Source organism: Adiantum capillus-veneris, chromosome 22 (genome assembly GCF_014529385.1).
Source record: "Adiantum capillus-veneris isolate H3 chromosome 22, ASM1452938v2, whole genome shotgun sequence".
NCBI lineage: Eukaryota > Viridiplantae > Streptophyta > Polypodiopsida > Polypodiales > Pteridaceae > Adiantum > Adiantum capillus-veneris.
The window spans coordinates 84593169-84617947 of NC_140952.1; the positions used below are offsets into that span (position 1 = coordinate 84593169).

A 24779-nucleotide genomic window follows, 5' to 3' on the forward strand; every position below is an offset into this window, starting at 1 on the left:
CACACAAGTCAAGCCTTGCCTAATGAAGCAACATGGACATATGTTTAGTTCCTCTCCATGTTGCCCTCATAAGGTGCCTAAAGCCTATTGGTTGGCCTCTCAAGGGGTCCAATGATAATTTAGCTAATTTAATTAATTGTGTATGCATTTATCAAGTCCTCTCTCTCAAAGGGGAAAGGGGGACACTTGTCCCAAGGCTAGCATGCTTGCTTGATATGCACTTTGCACGTGATTGGCCAGGCTTGAAGGGGTCCAATGAGCTTCCATCATGAGATAGAAGTGGGGGTCGACCGAGGAAGTTGGGGGCTTGCTTGCAGGGTATACTCTCCGACACACATGCACACACACACACACACACTCTCATTGTGTGAAGTGCAAAGTGCAAGATCTCCATCTCCTTCTCCAAGCTTATTGAGAAGTTGAGAGCCTACACCAACACTCTTGGCTATGGAATGCAAGTCCAACCAAGAGCCATGCTTCAATGCTCAAGCTTTCCATCTTCTTCATCTTCATTACTATGCTATTATGCTATGCTAAGCAAGAAGAGTGATGATAAGTGAAGAACTATTTCTTTTTCCTATGAATGCTTCTTCTTCCTCTAGCCTACCCTCATTCCCCGCTAGCTCTCTCCACCTTTGAAGGTGTTTGAGGCCTTGGGACTGAGGCCCGGGATGGTTAATGCTTTTTACAAAGTCTATGTTATGCTCGTGATGCATGAAGATTTTCATCTTCACTACATCACCTAGGTCACAAGGAACACAAAGATTGTAATGTACCAAGTCTCTCTTGATGGGAGAATCTATAATACAAAAGCCTGTTGGCGGGGGAACCGGCTCCACATAAATCCGGTCCTCAAATGTTGTCAAGTTCTCCAACTCTCTCTCTTGCAAAAGTATTGTTCATGCCAAGTTAATTGAGTATAATGGTTATGTTGCTACCGCTAATTAAGTTCACCCTTTATGTTCTCAAAGTAGTTGCTACCGCTAATTAAGTTCACCCTCTATGTTCTCAAAGTAGTCTCACAAAAAAATGCTCACACCAATTCTCTTAATTCCGCTATTCGCCAATTTCATAGGCCATTTCCATTACAAGGAGTAGTCAAAGGCACAAGAAAACCTTGGGACTTCCCATGCACATGATTATGACGTTGCCATAGAATTAAGTGGAGACAAATGAATGCATCTCTTCCATGTTAGGCTAACAAAATTGTTCTTCACAAGTAAAGAGTGTAGTATTTTCAACCCCCATGAGTCTTTTATGGTGCCAGATACATTTCTTGCAATACCAAATGTCTAATACATACAATCACACACAACTTACACAGAAGAAAGAGCAAATCATTATAGAAAAAATAATCATTAGTTGGCATCCAACTGATATGCATCATAACATTCCAAATATAGGAAAAGCATTATTAATAGTATTGACATAAATAATCATTGGTTGAAGGATGCCTATTAATTGTATCCATGACTACATTCTCGGATCCAGTTTGATGTTGGATCAAGGGTTGTAATGATTTAACAAATGCATCCCATTTTATGTGTCCATGTGACATGAGAGGAAAAGAAAAAGGTGGCAAACACTCTATTGAATAGACTTAGCCAAATCCCATGAGGTAACGTTTCAATTATTAAGAGCATCAACAACCAAGAGGAATTCTTTGTCATAAGCAATATAGTTTTGTTCATCAATTTTTATTTTTGCCTCTAAAAGCAATATGATGGTCATCTTGCTTTAGAAAAAAACTGATACTCTACCCACTAGCAACAATAGCAAGTTGAAAACAAAGGCGTAGAAACTTGATAATTGAAGGACACATATATGTGTGCGGAAATCATCCCAATGAACAATAGTTTTCTACTTTAATATGAAAATTTTCAAGTGTAGTGCTATGAGTGAGCAATTTCTTACAAGTTTTTGGTAAAACAACAAGAAAAATTGGACTTTGTGAGCATTGCAAGGAGTAAGCCAATCTCTAATAGTTGGAACTAAAGCCATTGATTGACACTATACAACCAAGGCATTCATGTTGGACATAGTTCCTACTGTGGATAAAGCCTAGAGCTATGAGCCAATGGTCCTATTTGACCTAATCATCTCTCTCTCTCTCTCTCTCTCTCTCTCTCTCTCTCTATCTAAATGGTCTAATATTTTCTTATAAACGAATCGAGCCTAAGTCGTATAGGCGCGTTTACAGAACCGCTGACGCACGCCATGTAAGCTTCAGTAAGAGTTTAAGCTAGAAAAGGCAGACAGAGGAGCAGAAGGAGGGGAACGATCTTCTCCTATAGGAAGCAATGGCAGAACCTTTCGTGTTTCAGCCTGGCCAGCAGACCGTAGATTTGTCTGCTTTGGTTAAGAAGACTGCACAGACTTCTTTCGTCGCCTTCAAGGAGCTTTGCGACATTAGTTCCGACAGTTCTGATACAGAAAAGAAAATAGGCCTCCTCAAGTTCATCAACAAAACAAGACAGCGTTTACTTCGCCTCCTAGTCTTGTCCAAATGGTGTTACCAGGTCAGCTTTCCATCAATTGCAGGCCTGCGCATCATGATCATCCTTACCCAATTGTGTGCACACGCACTTACACTTGATTGCAGAATCAAAATTCACGTACACGAATCTGCCAATAATTCAGTAGTGGGAGAGGGTTGTTTTTTACTGTCATGGGCAATTGTAATCTGGGGGCTGTAGTTTGACATGTTACCAATAGGCATGCGGCCAGGTGTGTGAAAGATGGAGATGGGTGCCAGGACAACATCTTCTCTCATGAATCTCAATGGAAAGCATTATATAAAGGTGGATGGGTCTATTCAGGATGTTCCCTCAAATTACCAACATTTCTTACGAGAAAATGCCATTATGGGTAGATAGAGCACTCATAAAGTTGTTCAAGAGTATGTGACATCTTACGAATGAGCAACAATGAGAAAGAAGAAGTTGCTAGCTCACGAATTAGGGGTACAAATGAGGAAAAGACTACATGGTGAAGATGTGGTAAATTTCTCTTCATATGCTTAGGTGGTGTCATTTTAGCTTGCTTACTAGATATTTGTCAAAGTGTAGTGGATGGCGTGGGGAGAGGGGCAAACGCCAGGGAGAGAAGATGGAGAAAGAGAGAATATGGACAAGCCTTGTGGGGCAAACTCTGCTCTCACAAGAGAGTACAAGGCTCTGCAACTCTATAATATCAATATCAAAATGGGTTGCCCCCCTCCTCCCTACATAGGTGAGCACATAAAATGGCTGACCTAGCCCATAAAAACCGACAACCCTAAAACTGGTAAATATGAAAAAAAGGGGAAAAATAGGGCACCCACCAAAGGGGCCACAAGCGGCCAGCCCGATCAAATTGGTGCCCAAGTCTGTAACAGTGGTATCAGAGCTTCAGGCGTGTGCTTTTCTCAAAGCATACCGGTCTTACCAAAGAGCAGACAAAGCACTTTGGCACTTTGGAAATTGTTATTACCCTGGACTTATTAGCCACTCCCACCCTTCTTACATCGCGCATCGTGCGCGCTCCCATCTTCATTGCTCTGTCTTAAAGGGCATAAGCCATAAAGAACCCCAGATTACACATGGATTCAAGTGACGAATCCCGCAAGAATCAGATAAACCTACTCGACAACTCTGGATCGGGTGAAAGCACGGAAAATTCAAATGGATGACAACCACCTTCTAACGATTCAGATAAAGAATACGGGCCACCGCGGCCTTCGGAGTATGAACGAATGGAGATGCAACGTCAATAGCAGGTTGATGCTTGTGCTAAGCAGATGCTCCAATATTTGAAGGATCCCTTATATGCAAAATTTTTGACGAAGCATCCGATCGACGAAGTGCATAACCGGTGGTGTACATGTCAAAGTCGACGATGTCGAAGCGTAGAGACTAAGGAAAGAGAGAGAGAGAGAGAGAGAGAGAGAGAGAGAGAGAGAGAGAGAGAGAGAGAGAGAGAGAGAGAGAGAGAGAGAGAATGGCTGAAATCTGTGATTTCTGCTGTAGTGCTAAGCTTGACCAAAAACATTACCTGCGCTGCAACAGAAGGCTGGAATCTGGCTGAATTTACGCTAGTGATTTGTCTGAATTCTGAAGCTGATAACACTGGTGATCCTTGGCTGAAAAACGCTGATGATGTCTTGCTGAAACCCTGAGGATGGCTGGCTGAAAACTCTATGAGGATGGCTGGCTGAAAACGCTGAGGATGGCTGGCTGAAAATGCTAAGGGAGACTAGCTGAAAACGCTTTTGATGATGGGCTAAAATCGTTGATGAGGCCTTGCTGAAAATACTGAGAGGGGGGTCTTGCTGAGGAAGAAATGCTAGAGGGTGTGACGCCCTCGTTCGGGGCGTTGGGGAAAAGGGGCTGCGCCGGCTCACCTCCGTTGCAAACGGGACCTGCAGGCAAGCAAACGCATACACAAGAACGCAACTTGAAAACTGAACGCAAGAGGGACACGAGAGTGAGGGACGCGAATGAATGATCAATATCATAAGAAAGTGCCGAATACAAGGGACGCGAAGAATCACATGAAAACGGGGCTCGCAAGTTGGGGGAAGTGGCACATACTTCCCTTATATACACCCCCGGTTTGAGCGAGCTTGACGGCCACGTCAAGCCGGGGTTTTGAGAGGTGCCGATACAAAAGTTGATGCCGAGGTTTTGGGGCGGATATTTACAAGGAGGGAGTGCGGTGTTGCCACAAAATGTCTAGCTACCTAGGTTGATGCTAGTTACAAGTGGGGGGGAGGACTACTCTATGTGGGTTTCATTTGGTGTGTTGTCCTCCTCTTCAGTTGGCATGTTGTAGAAGCGCAGCACAAGGGGTCTTCCGAGTCGAAGCATGATTTCTTCAGGTACCCAAGTGCATTCCGTCATGGGGCGATTGCGCCATTTGACATAGAAGAGTTGTCCCCGGCGCCCAAAGCACGACTTTAAGATGGCCTCCGGCTTATGTGGCGGGCCATCCTTTACATATTCGGGGAGGCTTCTACCATAGGTGTTATCCAGCACAAACCTTTTGAGTAGACTTACATGGAAGGCGTTGTGGATGTTGATGTGTGATGGGAGATCCAGCTTGTAGGTGATGTCGTTGTAGGACTTGAGCACTTTGTATGGCCCATAGTAGCGGTGGTTGAACTTCGGGGAGAGGCCTTGAGGGAGGGTGATATTCTGGGAGCTGACGAGGACTAAGTCACCTTCTTGGAAGAGTTCGGCAGGCCGTCGTTTTTGGTTGGCGTATTTGGCGATGCGAACCTTGCTTTGCTCGAGGCTTTTCTTTGCGCGTTGCATGCGCGTTTGCCATTGTTGAAGAAACTCCTCAATTCCAGATTCTGGGCATGCACGTCGCCGGTTGCTAGTGCAAGAGGGGTGATTACTTCTTTACCTGTGGAGAGCTCGAATAGGGTATAGCCAGTGCTGCTGTGGATGGAGTTGTTGTAGTGGAATTCCAGGACGTCCGTGTATTCGGACCAGTCCTTCTGATTTGCCTTGACGTAGCTGCGGATGTTGTCTTTGATGCCTTGGTTGACTCTTTTAGTTTGCCCATCGGTTTCGGGGTGGTAGGCGGAGGAGAAGCGTAGCTGGGTGCCTAGTAGCTTGAAGAGCTCGCGCCAGAAGTCACTGAGGAAGCGGGTGTCGCGATCAGAAACTATGGCTAAGGGTAGGCCGTGGTATTTGAAGACTTTGGCGAAGAAGTGTTTGGCGACTTGGTAGGCGGTGACGGGAGGCTTTGCAGGTATGAAGTGGGCTTGCTTGGTGAAGTAGTCGACGACCACCATGATGGTAGTGTGGCCGTGGGAGGGGGGGAGGTCGACGATGAAGTCCATACTTACCATGTCCCAAGGCCGGGAGGGTGTTGGCATGGGGTGGAGGAGGCCGGCAGGCTTGACTCTTTGAGCTTTGACCAATTGATAGGTTGGGCAGGTGCTCACGTAGTCGATGACGTCGTCCTTCATTTTGGGCCACATGTAGTGTTAGTGGAGTTTGTCATAAGATCTCTTCTGGCCACCATGTCCAGCTAGCTTGCAGTCATGAGCCTCCCACATGAGGTCTTTCTTTAGCTCTGGATCATTGGGGATGTAGATTTTACCATGCGCGTAGAAGAGGTTATCTTTGACTTCGAAGAGGCCCAGGGCAGCTTTGCCAGAGATGTGGTCGTTGAGCATTCGGAGGACAGCAAGGTCGGCTTCTTGAGCGTCGAGGATGCGTTGGCGTAGGGTGCTGGTTGCTGTGGAGATGGCTGTGAGGGTGGATCTTCGACTGAGGGCATCTAGCATGACATTTGTGGTGCCAGGTTTGTGGATGATGTCGATGTTGTACTCTGCAAGTGTATCTTGCCACGTGGCTTGCTTGGGGATAATTTTGGGCTGTGTTTGGAAGTACTTGAGCGAGATGTTATCTGTGTAGACTTTGGTGTGCTTGTCTTGGGCATAGTGTCGCCACTTTCAGAGGCAGTGGACGACAGCGAGCATTTCCTTCTCATGTGTGGTCCATCTTGTCTCTACATATGTGAATTTGTGGGATTCGTAGGCGATGGGTTGATTCTCTTGCATGAGGACACCCCCAATGGCACCATCTGAGGTATCAGTATGAACTTCAAAGGGTTTAGTGAAGTCGGGTAGTCGGAGGACGGGGGCACCACACATGGCTATCTTCAGGTTCTCGAAAGCTTCTTCTTCTCTGGAGGTCCACTGAAAGGGTTTGTGGCCTTTGGTTATCTCTGTAAGTGGTGCTGCAATCTTGCTGAAGTCGCGGATGAAGCGGCGTGTGTACTGACAGAAGCCCACAAACTCTCGGACTTCTTTGATGGATGTCGGGGGAGCCCACTTGATGACGACGTCGACTTTCTTGGGATCCACCATAATACCTTTGGATGTGACGATGAAACCGAGGAACTCGATGCTTTGGACAACAAACTCACACTTTTCCAGCTTGGCATAAAGTTGGTGTTCGCGGAGGCGCTGGAGTACTGCGGCGACATGCTTCTGGTGCTCTTCTAAGGTCTTGCTGTAGATGAGTAGATCGTCAGTGTAAGTGATGAGAAAATCGTCAATCATGTCGCGGAAACTGTCATGGATTATTCGGCAAAAAGTGCCAGGACAGCCGGTGAGACCGAAACCCAGGACAAGCCATTCCCAGGAGCCGTAGCGTGTGCGGAAGGCGGTCTTCGCAATGTCTTTAAGGGCAATGCGGACTTGGTGATAGCCTGAGCGGAGATCGATGCGCGTGAAGTACTTGGCACCCTGTAGTCTGTCCAGGAGGTCTTCCATGAGGGGAACTGGGTACTTGTTTTTGATAGTGATCTTGTTGAGGGCCCGATAATCCACGCACAGTCTCATCGAGCCATCTTTCTTCTTGACAAACAGGACTGGGGCCCCAAAAAGAGAGCTGCTGGGCCGGATGAAGCCTTGATCCTCTAATTCCTGGAGTTGCTTCTTGAGCTCTTTGAGCTCCGTGTCATTCATGCGGTTGGGGGCCTTGGCCGGGGGTGTACTCCCGGGGATGAGATCAATTTCATGTTGAATTTGTCGGGGAGAGGGTAGGCTGGGGGGAAGTTCTGGGGGCATGACATCTTTGTACTTCTGGAGAATGGGGGTAATGGAGTTGAGTCTTGCTGTGGGCCGTTCCTGTGCTTGCATGATGCAGAGGTGAACTTGAGCTCCTTTCTTGAGAGCCCTCTCTGCTTGCTTTGCACTCATGAGATTGAGTCTGGGGGAAGATGTCTCTGGGACTTTTTGTTTACCTTTCATTGCTGCCAATTGAGCGGGGTCATTGCGGTTGATGGGGGGGGGGGTTGGTTTGAAGATGCGCCTGACGTGTGAATGCTTGCTTTGTTGTGAGTCTAGCGCCTTGGACTGTAACTGCTTTGCCTTGATTGTTCAGAAGCAATTGGTCCACCTTCATGCCTAGGAGTGCAATGAGATACTTGTTGAAGGACAGACCAATGATTGCCTCGAAGTCGTCCATTGGTACCACTATGAAGTCAAGTCGACATGTGAATTCACCCATCTGAATCTTGACTTGACGGGCTGCCTTGACATTGCTATCCTTTCCTTGGGCAAACTTGACAGTGGTTTCATTTACGGTGGTGAGGTGTAGGCCCAGGCGAGCGGCGCACTGCGGGGATAGAAAATTGTGTGTAGCGCCCTGCTGTGATCCAATTGTTGCCTGGACATACAGGTTCTGGATGTCCGTGATAGCTGCCGCCATGCATTGAGGGTGGAGGGATACCGCTCCAATACGTGGTTGTTGGTCAGCAACAGGGGTATCCCTTTCTTCGATTCTTATGTTTGGGGGGGAGGGTGGTTCTTCTATTTGGAGGGTGTTGACCCTGCTAGACGAGGATGATGCCTGATTTCTCTTGCGAGCACATGCGTAGTTGGCTCCATGGGCGATTCTACAGTCACTGCACCAGATGCGATCGGGGTGCGGCTGGTTATTGTTGCCGTTGTACGTGTTGGGGACAAAACTGTTGGACGTGGTGCTGTAAGAGTTGCTAGCAAAAGAGCTGCGTGGGACTAAGGCGCCATTTCCGCGGCCTAGTCCATGGTTGAAATTGGGTGGTGGTGGTGGTCGAGGGTCATTGCTTCTATTATTGGGTATAAATCCGCGACCTCGCCCGGCGGCTGGGTTAGGCCAGTTGCTGGAGGTAGTGGGGGCAAAATTGTTGGGGCGAGGGTTATTTGGGGGGCAGCCTGGTGTTGAGTTGGTGTCGCGTAGCTTTTCGGCCATATTGGCGGCCACTTCCTAGGTGGTGGGATTCTGCTTTTCTACTTCGCGACGGGCCCAAGGCTTAAGGCCGTACAAGAAACCATGTAGTCGGTCGGTTGTGTGCATCAATGCGAGTTGGAGCATGAGTCGACGGTATTTGACAATGTATTCTGATATGTGGCCGTTCTGGCGTAGATCGCGCCACGAGTCTCTGACTTTGTTGCCCTCATTCTCTGGGACAAAGTAACTGATCACGTCTCTTTGTAGGTCCTCCCAGTCCTCCCAGTGCTTTGATAGCTGTTCAGTGAGGAACCATACATAGGCGTCGTCGGCCAGGAAGGTTTTGGCCAACTTGCACCCATCTGCGTCTGCCTATGTTGTTCCACTGCATGCAGTCTTCGACCTCGCTGAACCACTTGTTGAGTTCCAGTGAGTTGCGATGGCCTTTGTACTTCTCTGGGGAATGGGTCTGAATTTCCCCAATCTGTTCTCATCTTCTAGATTTCTATCAGGGCTGTAGTAGCACCTTTCACTTTGGTCATCCTGATAGTCTTCATCTTCGTCGACTGTCCCTAGCCTTCCTGGCCGCGGTCGTCTTTGTGTGTTTCGTCGGGTGTTGACATTACTTGTGCCTGGGCGGTCTTCGTATCGTTGGCCTAGCTGTGTTTGAATCAGGTCGCCCAGGTTAGCCGACATCAAGTTGATCTGTTGTTCCACGGAGGCCATGATGCTTGCCTCCAGTCTCTTTTCTATTGTGTATTGGGCATCTTGTCTCGTCTTCGTTTCCTTCTTCTTCTTCTCCTTCTTATTCAGATCAGGTTCGGTCCTGTATCCGTCGTCATATTCTTGATCTCCAGCCATTTCTGTACTTTTGAGGCCGAAGCCGAAAGAAAACTCAAAAATGTCGAAAATTGAAAAACTGCGAAAAATGGGCTTGAAAACGTCGAAAAACGATGATACAACGCAAAACGGGGTTCAAAGCGACGAAAACCAAGAAAAACGGGTCAAAAACGATGAAAACCGGTCCCAAACGGTGTAAGACGGGACAGAACGGGGTAAAACGTTGAAAAACGATGAAGAACGTGGAGAAACGCGTCAACACGGGGCAAAACGGCAAGGGACGCGGGTCAAACGAGGCAAAACGGCGAAAAACGGTGGGGAACGTGGAGAAAACGCAAGGGACGGGGCAAAACGGGCCAAGAACGCGGAGAACGCGGTGAAAATAGGGCAAAACGGTGAAAAACGGTGGGGAACGTGGAGGAAACGCAAGGGACGGGGCAAAAACGCAAGGGACGTGGTGAAAACGGGGCAAACGGGCCAAAAACGTGGTGACAACCACGGGCCACGAGCCGACGTCGGGTCGGCGGGGACTCGAGCCAAAGCTCTGATACCAAGTGTGACGCCCTCGCTCGAGGCGTCGGGGAAAAGGGGCCGCGCCGGCTCACCTGCGTTGCAAACGGGACCTGCAGGCAAGCAAACACATACACAAGAACACAACTTGAAAAGTGAACGCAAGAGGGACACGAGAGTGAGGGACGCAAAGGAATTATCAATATCATAAGAAAGTGCCGGATACAAGGGACGCGAAGAATCACATGAAAACGGGGCTCGCAAGTTGGGGGAAGTGGCACATACTTCCCTTATAGAGGGCTTGCTGCAAGAATGCCCGTGCTCTCTTATATTCTCCTGCTTCTACTGGGTGACTGTCATGTTTCTTTTATATTTCCTTAGCAATTTGCCCTACTTACTTTTCCAATAAAAGTCACTTTTTAATAAATAAGTGAAAAATGTGTATTTTGGGAAAAAGGGTTCTATGCTCTGTAAAATGCTCATGATGGGTACTGAATGCCATGCTAATGATTATGCTGTGTGCAATCAGAGGATATGCAACTAATCTAAGTGCCTGGACATGCACAACCTGTGCACAGGCTCACAAAGGTGCCAGAACACTTCCTAGGTTGATCTAAACCCTAGACCTGAGATAGCTTGTCCACATGCACATAGGGTTAGATGTGCACGTGACAGTTCTCTATCTTATTTCTTGAGATGAATTGACCCTAAGAGAAAAGGGAATCAATATGGTTACGAATGTCCTTTCTGGTTCACTTGGAATCGCCGATCTTTAAAAAGTCCTCTTATCTCATTTCTTGAGACGAGTTATGAATATCCTTTTTGGTTCACGAGGAATCGACTGATATATTAGAAAGTTCCTCTATCTCATCTCCTGAGACGAGGTTATCAACATTAGTGTTTTTCTTCATAATCTATTACCTTTTTGATGCACTCACTACTCCTAATAATTGAAACTCGTAAGCATTGTATGATGCTTTTTTAAGGATGAACAAAAGATCTACATGAAACCTTTTGACATTTGTAACATGGCCATTGGCTTTGTGCGCCACGTGGACATGCTATTGGTTATTGTCATTCTAAATGATAAACATCTGCTGGGAAGATCTTGTGTACGACTGGACTTCTTACAATTTCTTATTTCAGTATCCGTCTTTTGTGGTCCTTGTGTGCAATTTGTGAGTTAGGATGTATTGACCTTATGAATTACCCAAATTCAAAAATTTGGCAACTTCATTGCATCAACTAAAGATGCAAAGGCACTCATCAATATGCAGATTGATTTTTTTTTCATTATCCCATCAGCCACGATGCGGGATTCTTTTATTGCATTTTGCAAGTGAAAGAGGGAATTTGTAAGTAGCAAATCTACAGCATTGTGAGGCAGTCCATTGTCTGCAAGTATGGGTGCATCAGCAGCGGAATATGATGGTTGTTGATTCAATGCAAATCTACAGCATTGTGAGGCAGTCCATTGTCTGCAAGTATGGGTGCATCAGCAGCGGAATATGATGGTTGTTGATTCAATGCAGATTTTAAAAGGGTGTAACTAGACGGCCTATTCAAATTCCATGCTAATTGTTAGTCTTGCCAATTTGGATTCAAATCTTTTCATTTTAAGTCATAGGAAAAAATTGTCACAAACATGACCAAATTTTAACAATAAAGTTTGTTCACTACTCTATGTGGAACCAATTGCAACCCTTGAAGAAGTATATTCAAGTTAGGAGCTGGCATAAAAATTTCCTTGTTGCTTTTTTCATGAGAATATCCTCCAATGTTACCAAGCTTTACCATTTAGTTATGGACGTGTGCGCGTGCTCTTTACAAGAGAACAATGTCCAATGGTGCACCTAGACTGATCTCATGTTGATTGTTTTAGAAACGAGCTCCATAGTAGAGAGGGTTCTCCAGTTTTTACTAATCTTACTAATGCTTATCTTGGGTCCCATTTCAAAACCCATTAAATAGCTGGATTGCACCCAGCTGGCTTACACTTGCCAGGTTTTTTTTGGTTTAAAGATGTGTGCGATCTTTTTGGACTGTTGAATATGAGAACTTACAAGTACTTACAAGAATTTTGTATGCACGTCAATTGTCGAGAGAACTGGTCTTGTTTACTTTGTTATGGTTTTATCTGATTAAAAGCTCTATTTTAAACTTCAGATTCCTCTGGTAGAGTGCTGTCAGCAGCTTGTGGGGACCCTTTCCAATCATGATAACAGTATTGTTCAAGCTGCGGACTCACTTTTCTTCCTGCATGATGGCTTACAGCAAGCACGTGCACCTATGTATGATATTCCTTCGGCAGTGGAAGTTTTACTCACAGGTAGCTATAAACGTTTACCTAAATGCATTGAGGATCTGGGTATGCAACCAATGCTGGCTGGCGACGAAAAGGAATCAACCTTACAGAAATTGGACACAATGTTGCGATCTCGATTGCTTGACATTCCATTACCGAGAGAGATAACTTCAGTGAAGGTAGCAAAAGGAATGGTCACTCTTCTTGTAGAGGAGGAGTTTGAAGCACAGCTTACTCTTGGATATAGAGGGTACCCATTGTTATGGAGGGTCTTACATTTGAAAGTTCTTGTGGGCGAGCACAGTGGCACATTAAAACTCACTGCAATGCAGGAGAGCAGCCTTAAGGATGACTTGGAGCGAAGAATGGCTGCTCTTGATGACCCGTTTCAGATTCTATACTCTGTTTTGCATGAGTTTTGCTCTGCTTGGGTCATGAACACTATCATCAGACAAGTCCGTGCATTGCAAAAGGGAAGGTGGAAGGATGCAATTCGTTTTGAACTCATACAAGAGGGTTCAACTGGTAATTCAGCTCAGAATGCAGGTCATGGCTTGGGGATTGAGATAGATGGAGAAGCTGATGGCGGAAAGGCACATGTTTCTCCAGGTTTGAAGATACTATACTGGTTAGACCTTGTCAAAGGTACAGATACCTCTTCACTCCCATCCTTAAGGATAGAGCAACAATCTGATCATCACATTTCTTGCTCCCATGTACCACCTGTAATTGATGGAGTTACTAATTATGAGGCACATTTTCACATAAACTTGACTTCAATTGATGTGGAGAGGCTTCTCTTGAGGGCGATTCTGTGCAATGTTCATACTCGGCTCCTCGAATTGTATAGACTCTTTAGAAATAGTTCTCGGCTTTGCAGAGTGGATTCTGATGTGATTCTGCATACAACAAAGACAATATCGGGAATTGATGATGCTTTCACCACGGAGGTCTGCATTGTGACTCCTTCAAGTTTCTCTATGTCATGATTCAAGGGTGGACCTACCTGTGGTCACTTAACTTCTTGATTGACAGTTTTTTTACATTTTATGTATAGCAGTGCAATCTTTAGGCTGGTATTTTGTATCCTTTACCCCTAATGATGGCTATGATTCAGGTAATCTAGATAGGAGTGGGTTTGCAACTCGAAAATCAATGTCCTTGCTCTTGCTTCAAAATGGACGCTTTGTCTATTTTCTTTGTTGTGTAACTATGCGTATTTGGGTTTTTGTGTGATTTAGCATTCTGAAGATGCTGTCCTTATGGCCAAGCACAGGTTAGCTTCAAAGTCTAGTGGGTAGAGGTGGTGTTGGGCATGGGGGAACTTTTAGTAAGTTCTAAAACACAATCGTTCATGCTTGCTTGGAATACTAGCTGGACTGTTGTAGCTAAGCTTGTCGCTGGTAGCAGGTTGTCCCACTTCAACTGCGACGAAAGAAGATAAGAGTATGGGACAGCATTCTTAAAATCCCTTTGAAATCATTTTGAGGAGATTATTTTAGGCAATTTGATTTTTTTTAATAAAATGTTTCGCTTACACGTGTGGAAGTTTGATTCTAAGGACCTTACTGTTCAGGATGTGCTGAGACATTATGATGGAGAGGTTGGTGAAGAGGTGCTTTGTGTTAGAGCATATGGGAAGAGCTATGTGGCTCTCGGCATTAATATTCGGTAAGCTTGGCATGCTTGGCTCTTGTTATTTATTCATTTGTTGCGTTTCTGTAAATTCATATACAGCTGCTCATTCTATTGAGATTCTATCAAAATTGAGCGAAGCTGGTAAGCACAATGAAATTCATGGTAAAAAGGTGTCAGAGAGCCAGGAGCATTACAGGAAGGCACATATCCGTAATTAAAACTAAACCTCGCTGTACTGAGGTCTGGAACAAGGACTGTTTTACTATTTCAATTTCACTCAATGTCATGTCAAGGTAGCAAATGGTTTTTTATCCTTTCAAAAGAAACTTTGCTGGTTTTGGTGATGAGGTTGGGGTTTTGCAATGCATAGAAGGTTATGTACACTCTGCGTTTTTTTGTGAGGCTACACTTATTATGAGTTTTGTTTGTGTTTCCACTTCGATTACTTAAGCTTTGCATTATTTTGATTTCAGATATGAACTGATTGCTTTTTCATACTGCAAGTTTTTACGACCAGTGATGCATCATTTCTTCCCTTTATCTCAAAACTGGAACACATTCTTAGCATTCTACTGGCTTCCTTTTTGATGTATTGTGCAGAGGGGGTTTTGGGGGGAGGGGGGTGGATGTACCCATGGGTTTGGTGGCAACTTATATATTAGCTGTTTGCTGCTGATGTTGTTCTAACATCGAGTTTCTAAGTGAAAAGAAAACTTGAGAGTGTTAATCCAATCCTTCTCACATTTCAAGTTGGTTTTTTCTTGTCCACAATCAAAATTTATGCTCTATGCGTGATGGTGGAAATGAGAAACATGCAAACTAGTACGAAAATCGTCTTGGTTCATACCGTTGTATTGTTGTGATGTGCATAATGATGTACTTTTCTGGCAAGCTGGTTTACTGCAATCATTTTAGACCGCATTTTTTGAGTGATTTTGGTTTGTACTTTGCTAGGTCTGGCAAATTTGTTTTGCGGAGTCATAGCACATCAATTTCTCCAGCTTTACTTGCTGACGCTGAGGACTCATTGAATCAGGGTTTGTTGAGTCCGCTTGATATATTCATCTCTCTTCGTAACAGGAGTCTTTTACAGCTCTATGCGGACATTGGGGTTTCAATCAATCTCAAGGTGGAAACTTGCCCTTTGTGTAAACATTTGCGTGTGCACATGTGAGAGAGAGAGAGAGAGAGAGAGAGAGAGAGAGAGAGAGAGAGAGAGAGAGAGAGAGAGAATGATTTTTTACGTCTATGTCAGGCCGAAATCGGCCTAAGAGACAAATCAAATATACATGGTGTGTATGTCATCCATCTATCGGAAAGACAAATGAAATAAAACTGATACAAAACTGAACTGAACTGGAAATAAGTAGTGATGTACTGGAGATGGTGGTGGTGATATATCTGAGGGGGGATGGAGCTCTATCTCTGGGGGTATATGCATGTCTATATGCTCAGGGTAGTACAATCATGAGAGTGCATCAAGGGGGGGCGTAATATGTGGTGCATGGGCGGGTCTGGTGCTAGGGCTGCCCGGATGAAAGCTGCAGGGTCGGCCCTCATTTAAGCCACTCGCTCCTTAGTGGCATGACGCTCTCGGGCCCGGATCTCCTTGATCTATTGGTGGTGGAGGCTCACACCCTTGTAACTAGTGACTTGTGGTCGTCGTCTAGCTCTGCCCGCCTCGGCCTGTGGGAGTGTCACTCCCCTTTGAGTGTCGGATGAGGGGGGGCTATAACTCTCTGAAAGAAGTCTGTGAGCTGCAACTGTCTATCCTCTGTCTATGTAGCTGCGTGTGTGTAGTAGTGTGTCCTGGTGGCTCGTGGTCGTCGTCTAGCTCGGCTCGCCTCGGCCTGTGGGAGTGTCACTCCCCTCTGAGTGTCGGACGAGGGGGGGGCTATAACTCTCTGAAAGAAGTCCGTGAGCTGTAACTGTCTATCCTTTGTCTGTGTAGCTGCGTGTGTAGTAGTGTGTCCTGGTGGCTCTGTAACTCTAATAAGAAACGCCCTAGCTGTCTCTTGATCTCAAGAGTCCATGATCTCTCGGAGAGTGGGCTGCCCTTTGAATAAGGCCTCATACCTGCCTCTGATCTCAATATATGCGCTGCATCGACACACAAAATGCTCCTCGCTCTCCACCTCCTCTGTGCATGCTTTGCAGACTCGCTCCTCTTTGGGGACCCTAGTGTGTCTCCCAGTCTCAATCTCTAACCTGTGTGATGCCACTCTCAACTAACCAATCGCCACCCGTGAGCTATGTGGCATGTATGTGTCCATGTAGCGTGGTCTTTGTATGAACCCATCAGGTAGTATAGTAAGGAACTGGTCTCTGTAGTCTGACATCCTCGTCCCCAAGCCCAGTGACTCCCAAACTCTCCTGGTGTATAGCTGCCAAAGGTCCTGTCTCAAACACCAAGTTCTTCTCGCCGCGAAAAAGCCTAGAGGTGAACATAGGGTGAGTCAGGGCCGTACTGGAAGGGTGGTAGACTCTCCATATCAAGACCGTGTGCCTCAAACCATGCTTTGACGTACCATGCTCTCTCATGCCCACTCTCTGATAGTTGTATAGCTGCCTCAAAAGCCCTACGAGTAAGTCTATCGGGAGGTAGCTCTCTCATCCTCTGGATGAAACAGATTTTCTAGAATAGTGCCTCTACTACCATAGGTGGTGTGGCGAGCTCTGCTCTGATAATGTCATGTGGCACAGTCTGCTTGCTACGGAGCAAGCATGAGGTCATACATATCTGTGGCCTCTCCATCTGTGCCCACTGGTCAACTGTCAATCGTGTGCCCATACTACGGCTGAGTACATCAAGGCCGGGGTGACTAAGGTGTCGAAAAGCCACCCCTTCGTGCGGGGCTCTGAAAGTGTGCCTGATGGCATCTCCGCTCTAGCATGGCCAGGGCTGCATATCCTCGAGTGAGCCTATCAGTAGCTGCCTGCCTTATAGTGAAGGGTCCTGGTAGGCCGGTGAATGTAACTCCAAGGTAGACATATGAGGTGACCACATGAACCCATCCTCCTGCTGCTGTGAAGGTGGCAGCGCTCCTCACTGCACTGGATGTGTGAAAGATCATAACCTTGGTTTTGCCAAGGTTCATTGTCATCCCCTTGTGTGTGCAGAAATCATCCAAGGCCCCAAGATGTCGTTGCAAGCCCTCGGGTGACTCTGAAATCAACACAATATCATCAACATATAACATGATGTGGACTGGTGTACTTGCCAAGTCGCTCCCCTCCCCTCCTGCTCGTAGTATGTAGTCGGAGATCTCGTCGATGTAGAGCCCAAAGAGTGTCGGGGAGAGTGGGCATCCTTGCTTAACACCAATGGTGCTAGCAATGGCATCGAACTCGACCAATCACCCTCTCATAGAGAGCATTTATGGCCCAAATCATGTCTCCTGGTAAATAGGTATCCCAAGACTTTGAAGGCGCTGGAAGAGCCTCTCGCGTGGAACTGTATCAAAGGCCTTGTGGAAATCCACAAAGCAGCAATAAAGCCTCTTCTTCCGCGCCTTTGCCACGTGAATGAGGGAGCGCTGAACGAAGATGTTGAAGGGGATCGGGGAGCACCACAGACGGAGAGAGAGAGAGAGAGAGGAGACACACACACGATGTGGGTGGGGAGACTGTGAAGTGGCAGCTCCCCCTATACAGTATACTCACTATAAGTATAGGGTAACAGTGGGCGGGATCGGGGAGCACCACAGACGGAGAGTGAGAGAGAGAAGGAGACACACACACGATGTGGGTGGGGAGACTGTGAAGTGGCAGCTCCCCCTATACAGTATACTCACTATAAGTATAGGGTAACAGTGGGCGGGCGCCCATGACCTGGGCGACTGGTCAAGGCACATAGGCCTTTACCCCAACAACCTCCCACTTAAAGGCCAATGTGCCTTTAAGCAAGATCTACTAGTGTACAACTAATAGAAGGTGAGATATTCTCTCAACCTATGCCCACTGACTCTCGATGAGCTAGTGCATCCGGCTCTACTGATAGACAAACATCCCGCTGCGGAAGCCACACAGAGCTAGCTCCAAGCTCTGCAAAGAGTCTACAAGAGCTCATGCACTCCTGCAAGTATCCGTCCAATACCTGCAAACCTCCCCTATGCTCTATGCCGAGATCAGTCATCGAACAACTAATCAACCCTGCTGCAAATGCTCCCACTGCAGCTGCTATGTCGGGCCTCGAGATCAGCATTTCGTACATGAGGACACCGAACGTTGATGCAACCCTGGCAACCTCTGCCACCTCCAACTCAGAACTCAACTCATGGCAATCCTGTCCCCTATCATAGAGACCATGGCACTCTGACTCCGAGCTCTGGAGTGACTCCTTGTACCCACCACATATCACATGTGTACCAAGAGTATCCATCTGTCCTGAATCTGCATCAAGCTCTGGCATAAGCATATCAAGAAATGACTCCACAATAGCCGACATCTCAGCATCCATGTGAGTCATCTCTGTCATCACCTCTGATGACTCATCCTGCTGTGACTCACTAGAGCTATCCCGCTCTACCTGTGCATCCGTAGACGCAACCTGCACAACAAGGTCACTGCTCTGCACTCCATGCAAAGCATCCTGCAACCCACAAGCAAAAGAGACTCGCCTGCTCTCTCGCTGTCTACCTGGCTGCATGATCAGAGAGACAACATCGTCTCTCCCGTGATCCACATGCAATGGGTAACCTGTACCACTCCTGGCACCTCTCGCAATCACTAGCGAACCCAAATGCATCACAAAATCTCGCTCTCGTAGCAAAATCTGACATCCACAATCTCTAAGTTGACCAATCGAGATCAAACTCACTGTCAAATCTGGTACATAGCGCACATATCGTAACAAGTAAGATGCACCACTCGGTAATGACAGTCTCACATCTCCTGCACCTGCTATCGTATGCACCGATCCATCGGTCAAACGTACACTGCCAAGCATCCCGCTAGAATAGCTACAAAACCATTCACGATGCGGCGTGACATGAAACATAGCATCTGCGTCTAGCAACCACTGCGAAGGGAGTGCACTATCCACATGTATAGCATCTCGTGCATAGCTCGAGGTAAAAGTGACATCCCCGTCACTAGTATACTCCGACACTACATCTGTCTCAACTGTCAAAGCAACTGAGTCCATGGCATCACTACATACATCTCTGAGACTGCCATGTCTCCTACGATGTCGCATACGACGAAAACAGCGTCGTCTAACGTGTCCAGAATGACCACAATACCAACATGTCACCTGTCGGCGTGCTCGTGAATGTATATGTCTCACACGAGTCCGTGATGACTCAGATCTATCATACATATCATGTAATTTGCGCCAAAGTGCTCTCGAAGTAGTCTCATACATAACAAGAACATATACAGATTCTGCAAGGTGCAAAGAGAGTGTAGATAGTGCCATCTCCTCTAGCTCCTGCCACTGATCGTCAGACATGTTTGAAGGTCTACCTGCATCACCACTCAATGGTCGATGCAACCCTCGCTGTGTCAGTGCATCAAGCATACAATCTCTCCATGCCGCAAAGTCTGACCCATCAAACAAGCGCATCTGTGAGAGGTCACAATCTGATCGATCACCTGTCTCTGCCATGAGCACAAGTAGCAAGCTAGATAGCAAAACCACCTCACCAACAACACCTGGAAACTGTCTACAAATATGGCTAGAAACACAATGTAAAGCTTGTGAGACACACTCCAAAGTAGAGCACCCGCAATGTCAATACAAGCCTCGCCTGCTCTAGTATCACACTGCAATCTGTGAGCTAATCACCAAGCCCACACTGTGCGGTATCGATGCATACACACGCACAAATCTCCCACCTACAGAGAACACCGCACGCAAATGCTGAGTGCAATCCACAATCTCTACGTAGATCGCATAAATGATACGCATAAAACTCCTGGGAAAATTTCGCCAGAGTTTTGACGCACAATGGCTATCAACACAAAATAACCATTGTCCTGCAAGCTCAATACAATGAGCAATCAATGCACATCAAACTACACTCAACATACATGCATAAGCTCTGCAAAACTATGGCAAACAATGCTCGAGATCACAAGACTCTCCCACCCGAGAGCAAACCACTATCTCAAGCAAAGAAAGATACACAACTCCTCACTCTTGCGAGAGTGGATACAAAAACACAAAACTGTGTCCAAACTGACAAAACCTGTCAAAGTGAGAGTAAACACTCGATCACAAACTATGGCGAGAATCTGGGAAAAATCGGATAGAATTTCCCCTGAAAACTGAGCAAAAACTCAAGTACAATCTCTACCATAAACCATAACACTACTCAATGCCAATGAGTAAAAATGCCAAAATGGCTCCACATTTTCACATACAATGGCAATCCGCACTCAACGTACATCAACGGAGTGACCGCGCATAAGCAAGCGCCTAAAGATTTGTAATCCGGAAACTTGATCAATGCGAAAACAATGCTCTCAAGAGAGCTCACCGGCACTTGAAAGTGCTCGCCAAAATGCATGTATAATGGGCATCAACCATGCGCCATAACCATATGCAAACCATCCGCAAAGACCATGAATCCAAGCACAAAATCACTGCCAAAGTATCCTGTGAAAACCAGTGAAAGAAGCTCCACCTGTGTGCTCCAAAAAACTCTCTCTCTCAAGAGACCGCTTCGGTGGTGTGTAAACGCCTCCGTACTTCGTTGCCCAAGTCTACCAAAAAACCCTCAAACCACAAGCTTAACACAAGCTGCAATTGCATCTTCAGCTCAGAATTTATGCACTCAACTTCAAGCATCTCCCGTGCTTCCAAAAGTGCATCAAACTCGCACACAATGCGACAACAGAAAATCTGGAATTTCTGTATACAGTCAGTTTAAGCTGAATATCAGAAAAACGGTGAGGAATTTGCAAAAAGTTTCTTCTGCAAAGTTGTAGACCACGTCGAAACGGATGGGCTTTGCCGGACAGAATTCTCAGATCTGCATTCTACAAGGAGAAAAACGAATCTGAAAATAGTGCTGCTGCGCGCACAATTTTTAGGGCAGCACCTTCACTTACACACAATTTTCCACACTCCTTTCTGAGCTTCCACAAGAGCATACATCACTCTCAACTGAGCTCACAAGCTCCCATTGTATTCTCACAAAGCTTCCAAGCTTTCTTAATCTCTCCACCACCGAGAGCAAGCGAGCTATTGCCTTGAAGCTCTCAAAGCCGTCGTGCTCTCCGTGGTCGCCATAGCTCTGATACCAATTGAAGGGGATCGGGGAGCACCACAAACGGAGAGTGAGAGAGAGAAGGAGACACACACACGATGTGGGTGGGGAGACTGTGAAGTGGCAGCTCCCCCTATACAGTATACTCACTATAAGTATAGGGTAACAGTGGGCGGGCGCCGGGCGCCCATGACCTGGGCGACCGGTCAAGGCACATAGGCCTTAACCCCAACAGATGTAGAGCCCAAAGAGTGTCGGGGAGAGTGGGCATCCTTGCTTAACACCAATGGTGCTAGCAATGGCATCGAACTCGACCAGTCACCCTCTCATAGAGAGCATTTATGGCCCAAATCATGTCTGCTGGTAAATAGGTATCCCAAGACTCTGAAGGCGCTGAGAGAGCCTCTCGCGTGGAACTGTATCAAAGGCCTTGTAGAAATCTACAAAGCAGTAGTAAAGCCTCTTCTTCCACGCCTTTGCCCTGTCAATGAGGCAGTGCTGAACGAAGATGTGATGAAATACCGAAAGGGGCGCCAATCTCTGGGGCCTACAAGATGTCGGTCTCGTGTGCGCAGTGACATTCTAGTCACTGGACGCAACTGTGTTCTCTTTCCTTCTCAGTGCTTTGTGTAAAGTTAACAGGTAATTGAAATAATACCGCCCTCTAGTTGTACAGTATAATCGCCCTCTTCTTCGGTCACACCAAGCATCGAGAAGCAATTTGTGGACCGTGAGTGCATGTGAGTGATGACTCCTAGATGTATCTCCCGCTAGAGTCGGACTCTCGTCTCTCTGCACTCCTCATCATACCAGGTATTCTGGGGTATGCTCCCAGAACGTCGTCGTCGCCCAGGCTCAGTGTGTGGGTATGCCTCTACCCCTGCATCCTGAAGTGTCTGTCATTGTGTAAGTGAGCTCCTCTAGAGGTTATTTCGTCTATCAGTTCCTGCACTTAGACAAGTCAAGAACAAATCAGTATCATATTATCGGGAATTCCAGTTCATAAAGTCATACAACAGAATACTATCAACTCACAGTATCCCTGAAACTCAAAAGAGACATCCGTGACTTTAGTATCAGAATCGGGGCAATTTGTTGACAAAGGAGTGGAGCGACTCCCCTCTTGTGCATACCCACTGCACCAAATTCCGCCCAGCTGAGTTCGGGGTTCAATTTTGGAATAGACTATGCTAAACCAAATGCTTCAAGGTAAAAGTTCACAATCTGAGGAGTATTTGCCAGGTCCTCTTGCTCCATCCACTTCGCATCCAATGTGGGATAGTTCTTGAATTTAACCAAGAACTGCCTTATCATTTTACCTTTTACCTTTCTTTCTTTATGTGCCAAAATCTGTTCTGGAACGAGTATCTCCTCGTTTTCCTCCACTTCGGGTTGCTCATCATGCTCTCCATCATCGGGCACATCGCCTTTAAAAGGCTTCAGGAGACTCGCATGAAAAGCATTGTGAATCCTCCAAATATCGGGCAACTTTAGTCGAAAGGAGACATCATTTATCTTTTCGGAAATCTGGAAAGGTCCATAGTATCTCATGCTAAGCTTTGGAAAAAGCCGCTCCTTTCCCTTTTTCTTTCTCAGGCGTGCCTTCTCAAAACGTAAGAGCATCCAATCATTCTCTTTAATTTCAAATCGCGACGATGTTGATCTGCTGCCTTTTTGTGTCTTTCTTGATATTTTTGCAAAGCCTCCCAGACCTTGGCAAAAGCCGTGTCCAAGTCCCGTGTGTACTCGTCAGCTTCAAAAATCTTATCTTTCGTGCTTAGGAAGGGTGGAACCTTCGTAACACCTTCAATAATCTCAAATGGCGCCTTATCGTCGAAGAGTGTATCGTGTTATTGTAGGCAAATTCCACCAAAGGTAAATACTTTTCCCATTGAGTTTTCTGATCTGGGATGTAAGACTTCAATAAATCTAGTACTATTGAATTAGCAATCTCTGATTGCCCGTCAGTCTGCGGGTGGAACGATGACGAGAATTGCAACCGCGTGCCAATGTTCTCCCAAATAGCCTTTCAAAACAAACTCGTAAATCTGGGGTCTCTGTCGAAGACAATCGTCTCAAGCATGCCATGTAATCTAAAGATCTGGGCCACAAACAGTCTCGTTAAGTGATCCGGCTTTACTGTTTTCTTCACTGGAATGAAATGAGCTTGCTTGCTAAATTTGTCTATAACAGTCTAGATACCATCGTGACCACTTTGTGTTCTCGAGAGATCAAAAATGAAATTCATTGCAATACTTTCCCAGGGGCGTGTGGGTATGGGTAAAGGCTGTAACAATCCCTGTGCTTTATGCCTGTCAAATTTGACCTTCTGGCATACCTAGCAATTGCGTAGAAAATTGTCCACGTCTTTCTTGAGTCTCGGCCAAAAGAAGTATCTCTCCATACCTTTCAAGGTGGTCGCAATGCCGCGGTGACCGGTAAATGGTGGACAGTGGCATTCAGTTGGAACCTTTTCCCTTAACGGCTGTGTAATGCACAACATCGTTTTCTTCATCAAGTAGCCATCCCGAATGGAATATCCCGCTACTACCTCCCCATTCCGTATCTGAGTGAAAATATCTGCAAATTCCATATCTGTGGCATACTGATCGACCATATCCTCGAAGCTCCTATGTTGTATCGCGGAAATAGCCAAAACCAACGTTTTCCGAGACAAAGCATCTGCCATCAAATTCTTCTGTCCGTGCACATGGACAATCTGGAAGTGAAACTGTGACAAGATGTTCGCCCACCGCATATGCTTTTCCGATAGTTGCTTCTGTGACAAGAAGTAGTGTAAACTCTGATGGTCTGTGAAGATAGCAAAATCCGCTCCGAGTAGGTAATGCCACCACTGAGTAAGAGCATGGATAACCGCCAAAAGCTGTTTCTCATAAATCTGTGATGTCAATTTCGGCCTTGAGAACAATCGGCTCTCATAGGCAATGACATGGCCTTCTTGCATTAAGACCGCACCCAGACTACGACCACAAGCATCACAATATACTTTCGAATGACTCTGCAAATCCGGCAAAGTCAAAACTAGTCCTGTAGTCAATTTCTCTTTCAATGTTTGAAAGGCAGTCACCTCTGTGGGTCCCCACGAGAAAGGGACTCCTTTCTGTGTCAAGACACGCAAAGGGGAAGCAACCTTTGCAAACTTTCTAATGAACCGTCGGTAGTAAGAACATAAGCCCAAGAAGCTTGTAACTTCATGGACATTCTTCAAATCGGGCCAATCACGGATAGTCTCTATCTTGGCCGGGTCCATCTGCACTCCTGCTGTTGAGACGATGTGTCCCAAAAAGTGTATCTCGTAATGCCTGAAAGACATGTAGCAGATGTTCTCTATGCTCTTCCTCATCCTTGGAGAAAACAATGATGTCGTCAAAGAAAGTGCCAACAAAAGATCTGTACTCTCTAAAAATCCTGTCCATCATTCTGTTAAATGTTGCTGGAGCATTGGTTAGGCCAAAAGGCATGACCAAAAACTCAAATAAACCAAAAGTCGTCCGAAAAGCTGTCTTGTAGACATCTCCCGACGCGATTCGAATCTGA

General features: G+C 46.2%; 1 protein-coding gene and 1 pseudogene across 1 annotated transcript in view; one reads left to right on the plus strand and one right to left on the minus strand.

Moving 5' to 3' along the window:
- The first annotated feature begins 2173 nt into the window (after nucleotides 1-2173).
- SWP (RNA polymerase II transcription mediator) overlaps nucleotides 2174-24779 on the plus strand; it is a 32597-nt gene continuing 9991 nt past the window's right edge. Inside the window, exons 1-4 of the mRNA XM_086495950.1 lie at nucleotides 2174-2519; nucleotides 12231-13319; nucleotides 13946-14040; nucleotides 14962-15136. Coding sequence (XP_086352076.1) covers nucleotides 2301-2519; nucleotides 12231-13319; nucleotides 13946-14040; nucleotides 14962-15136 — 1578 coding nt within the window. The 5' untranslated portion in view covers nucleotides 2174-2300. The remainder of the gene's footprint in view (nucleotides 2520-12230; nucleotides 13320-13945; nucleotides 14041-14961; nucleotides 15137-24779) is intronic.
- LOC147429706 (uncharacterized) lies at nucleotides 15188-18231 on the minus strand (annotated as a pseudogene).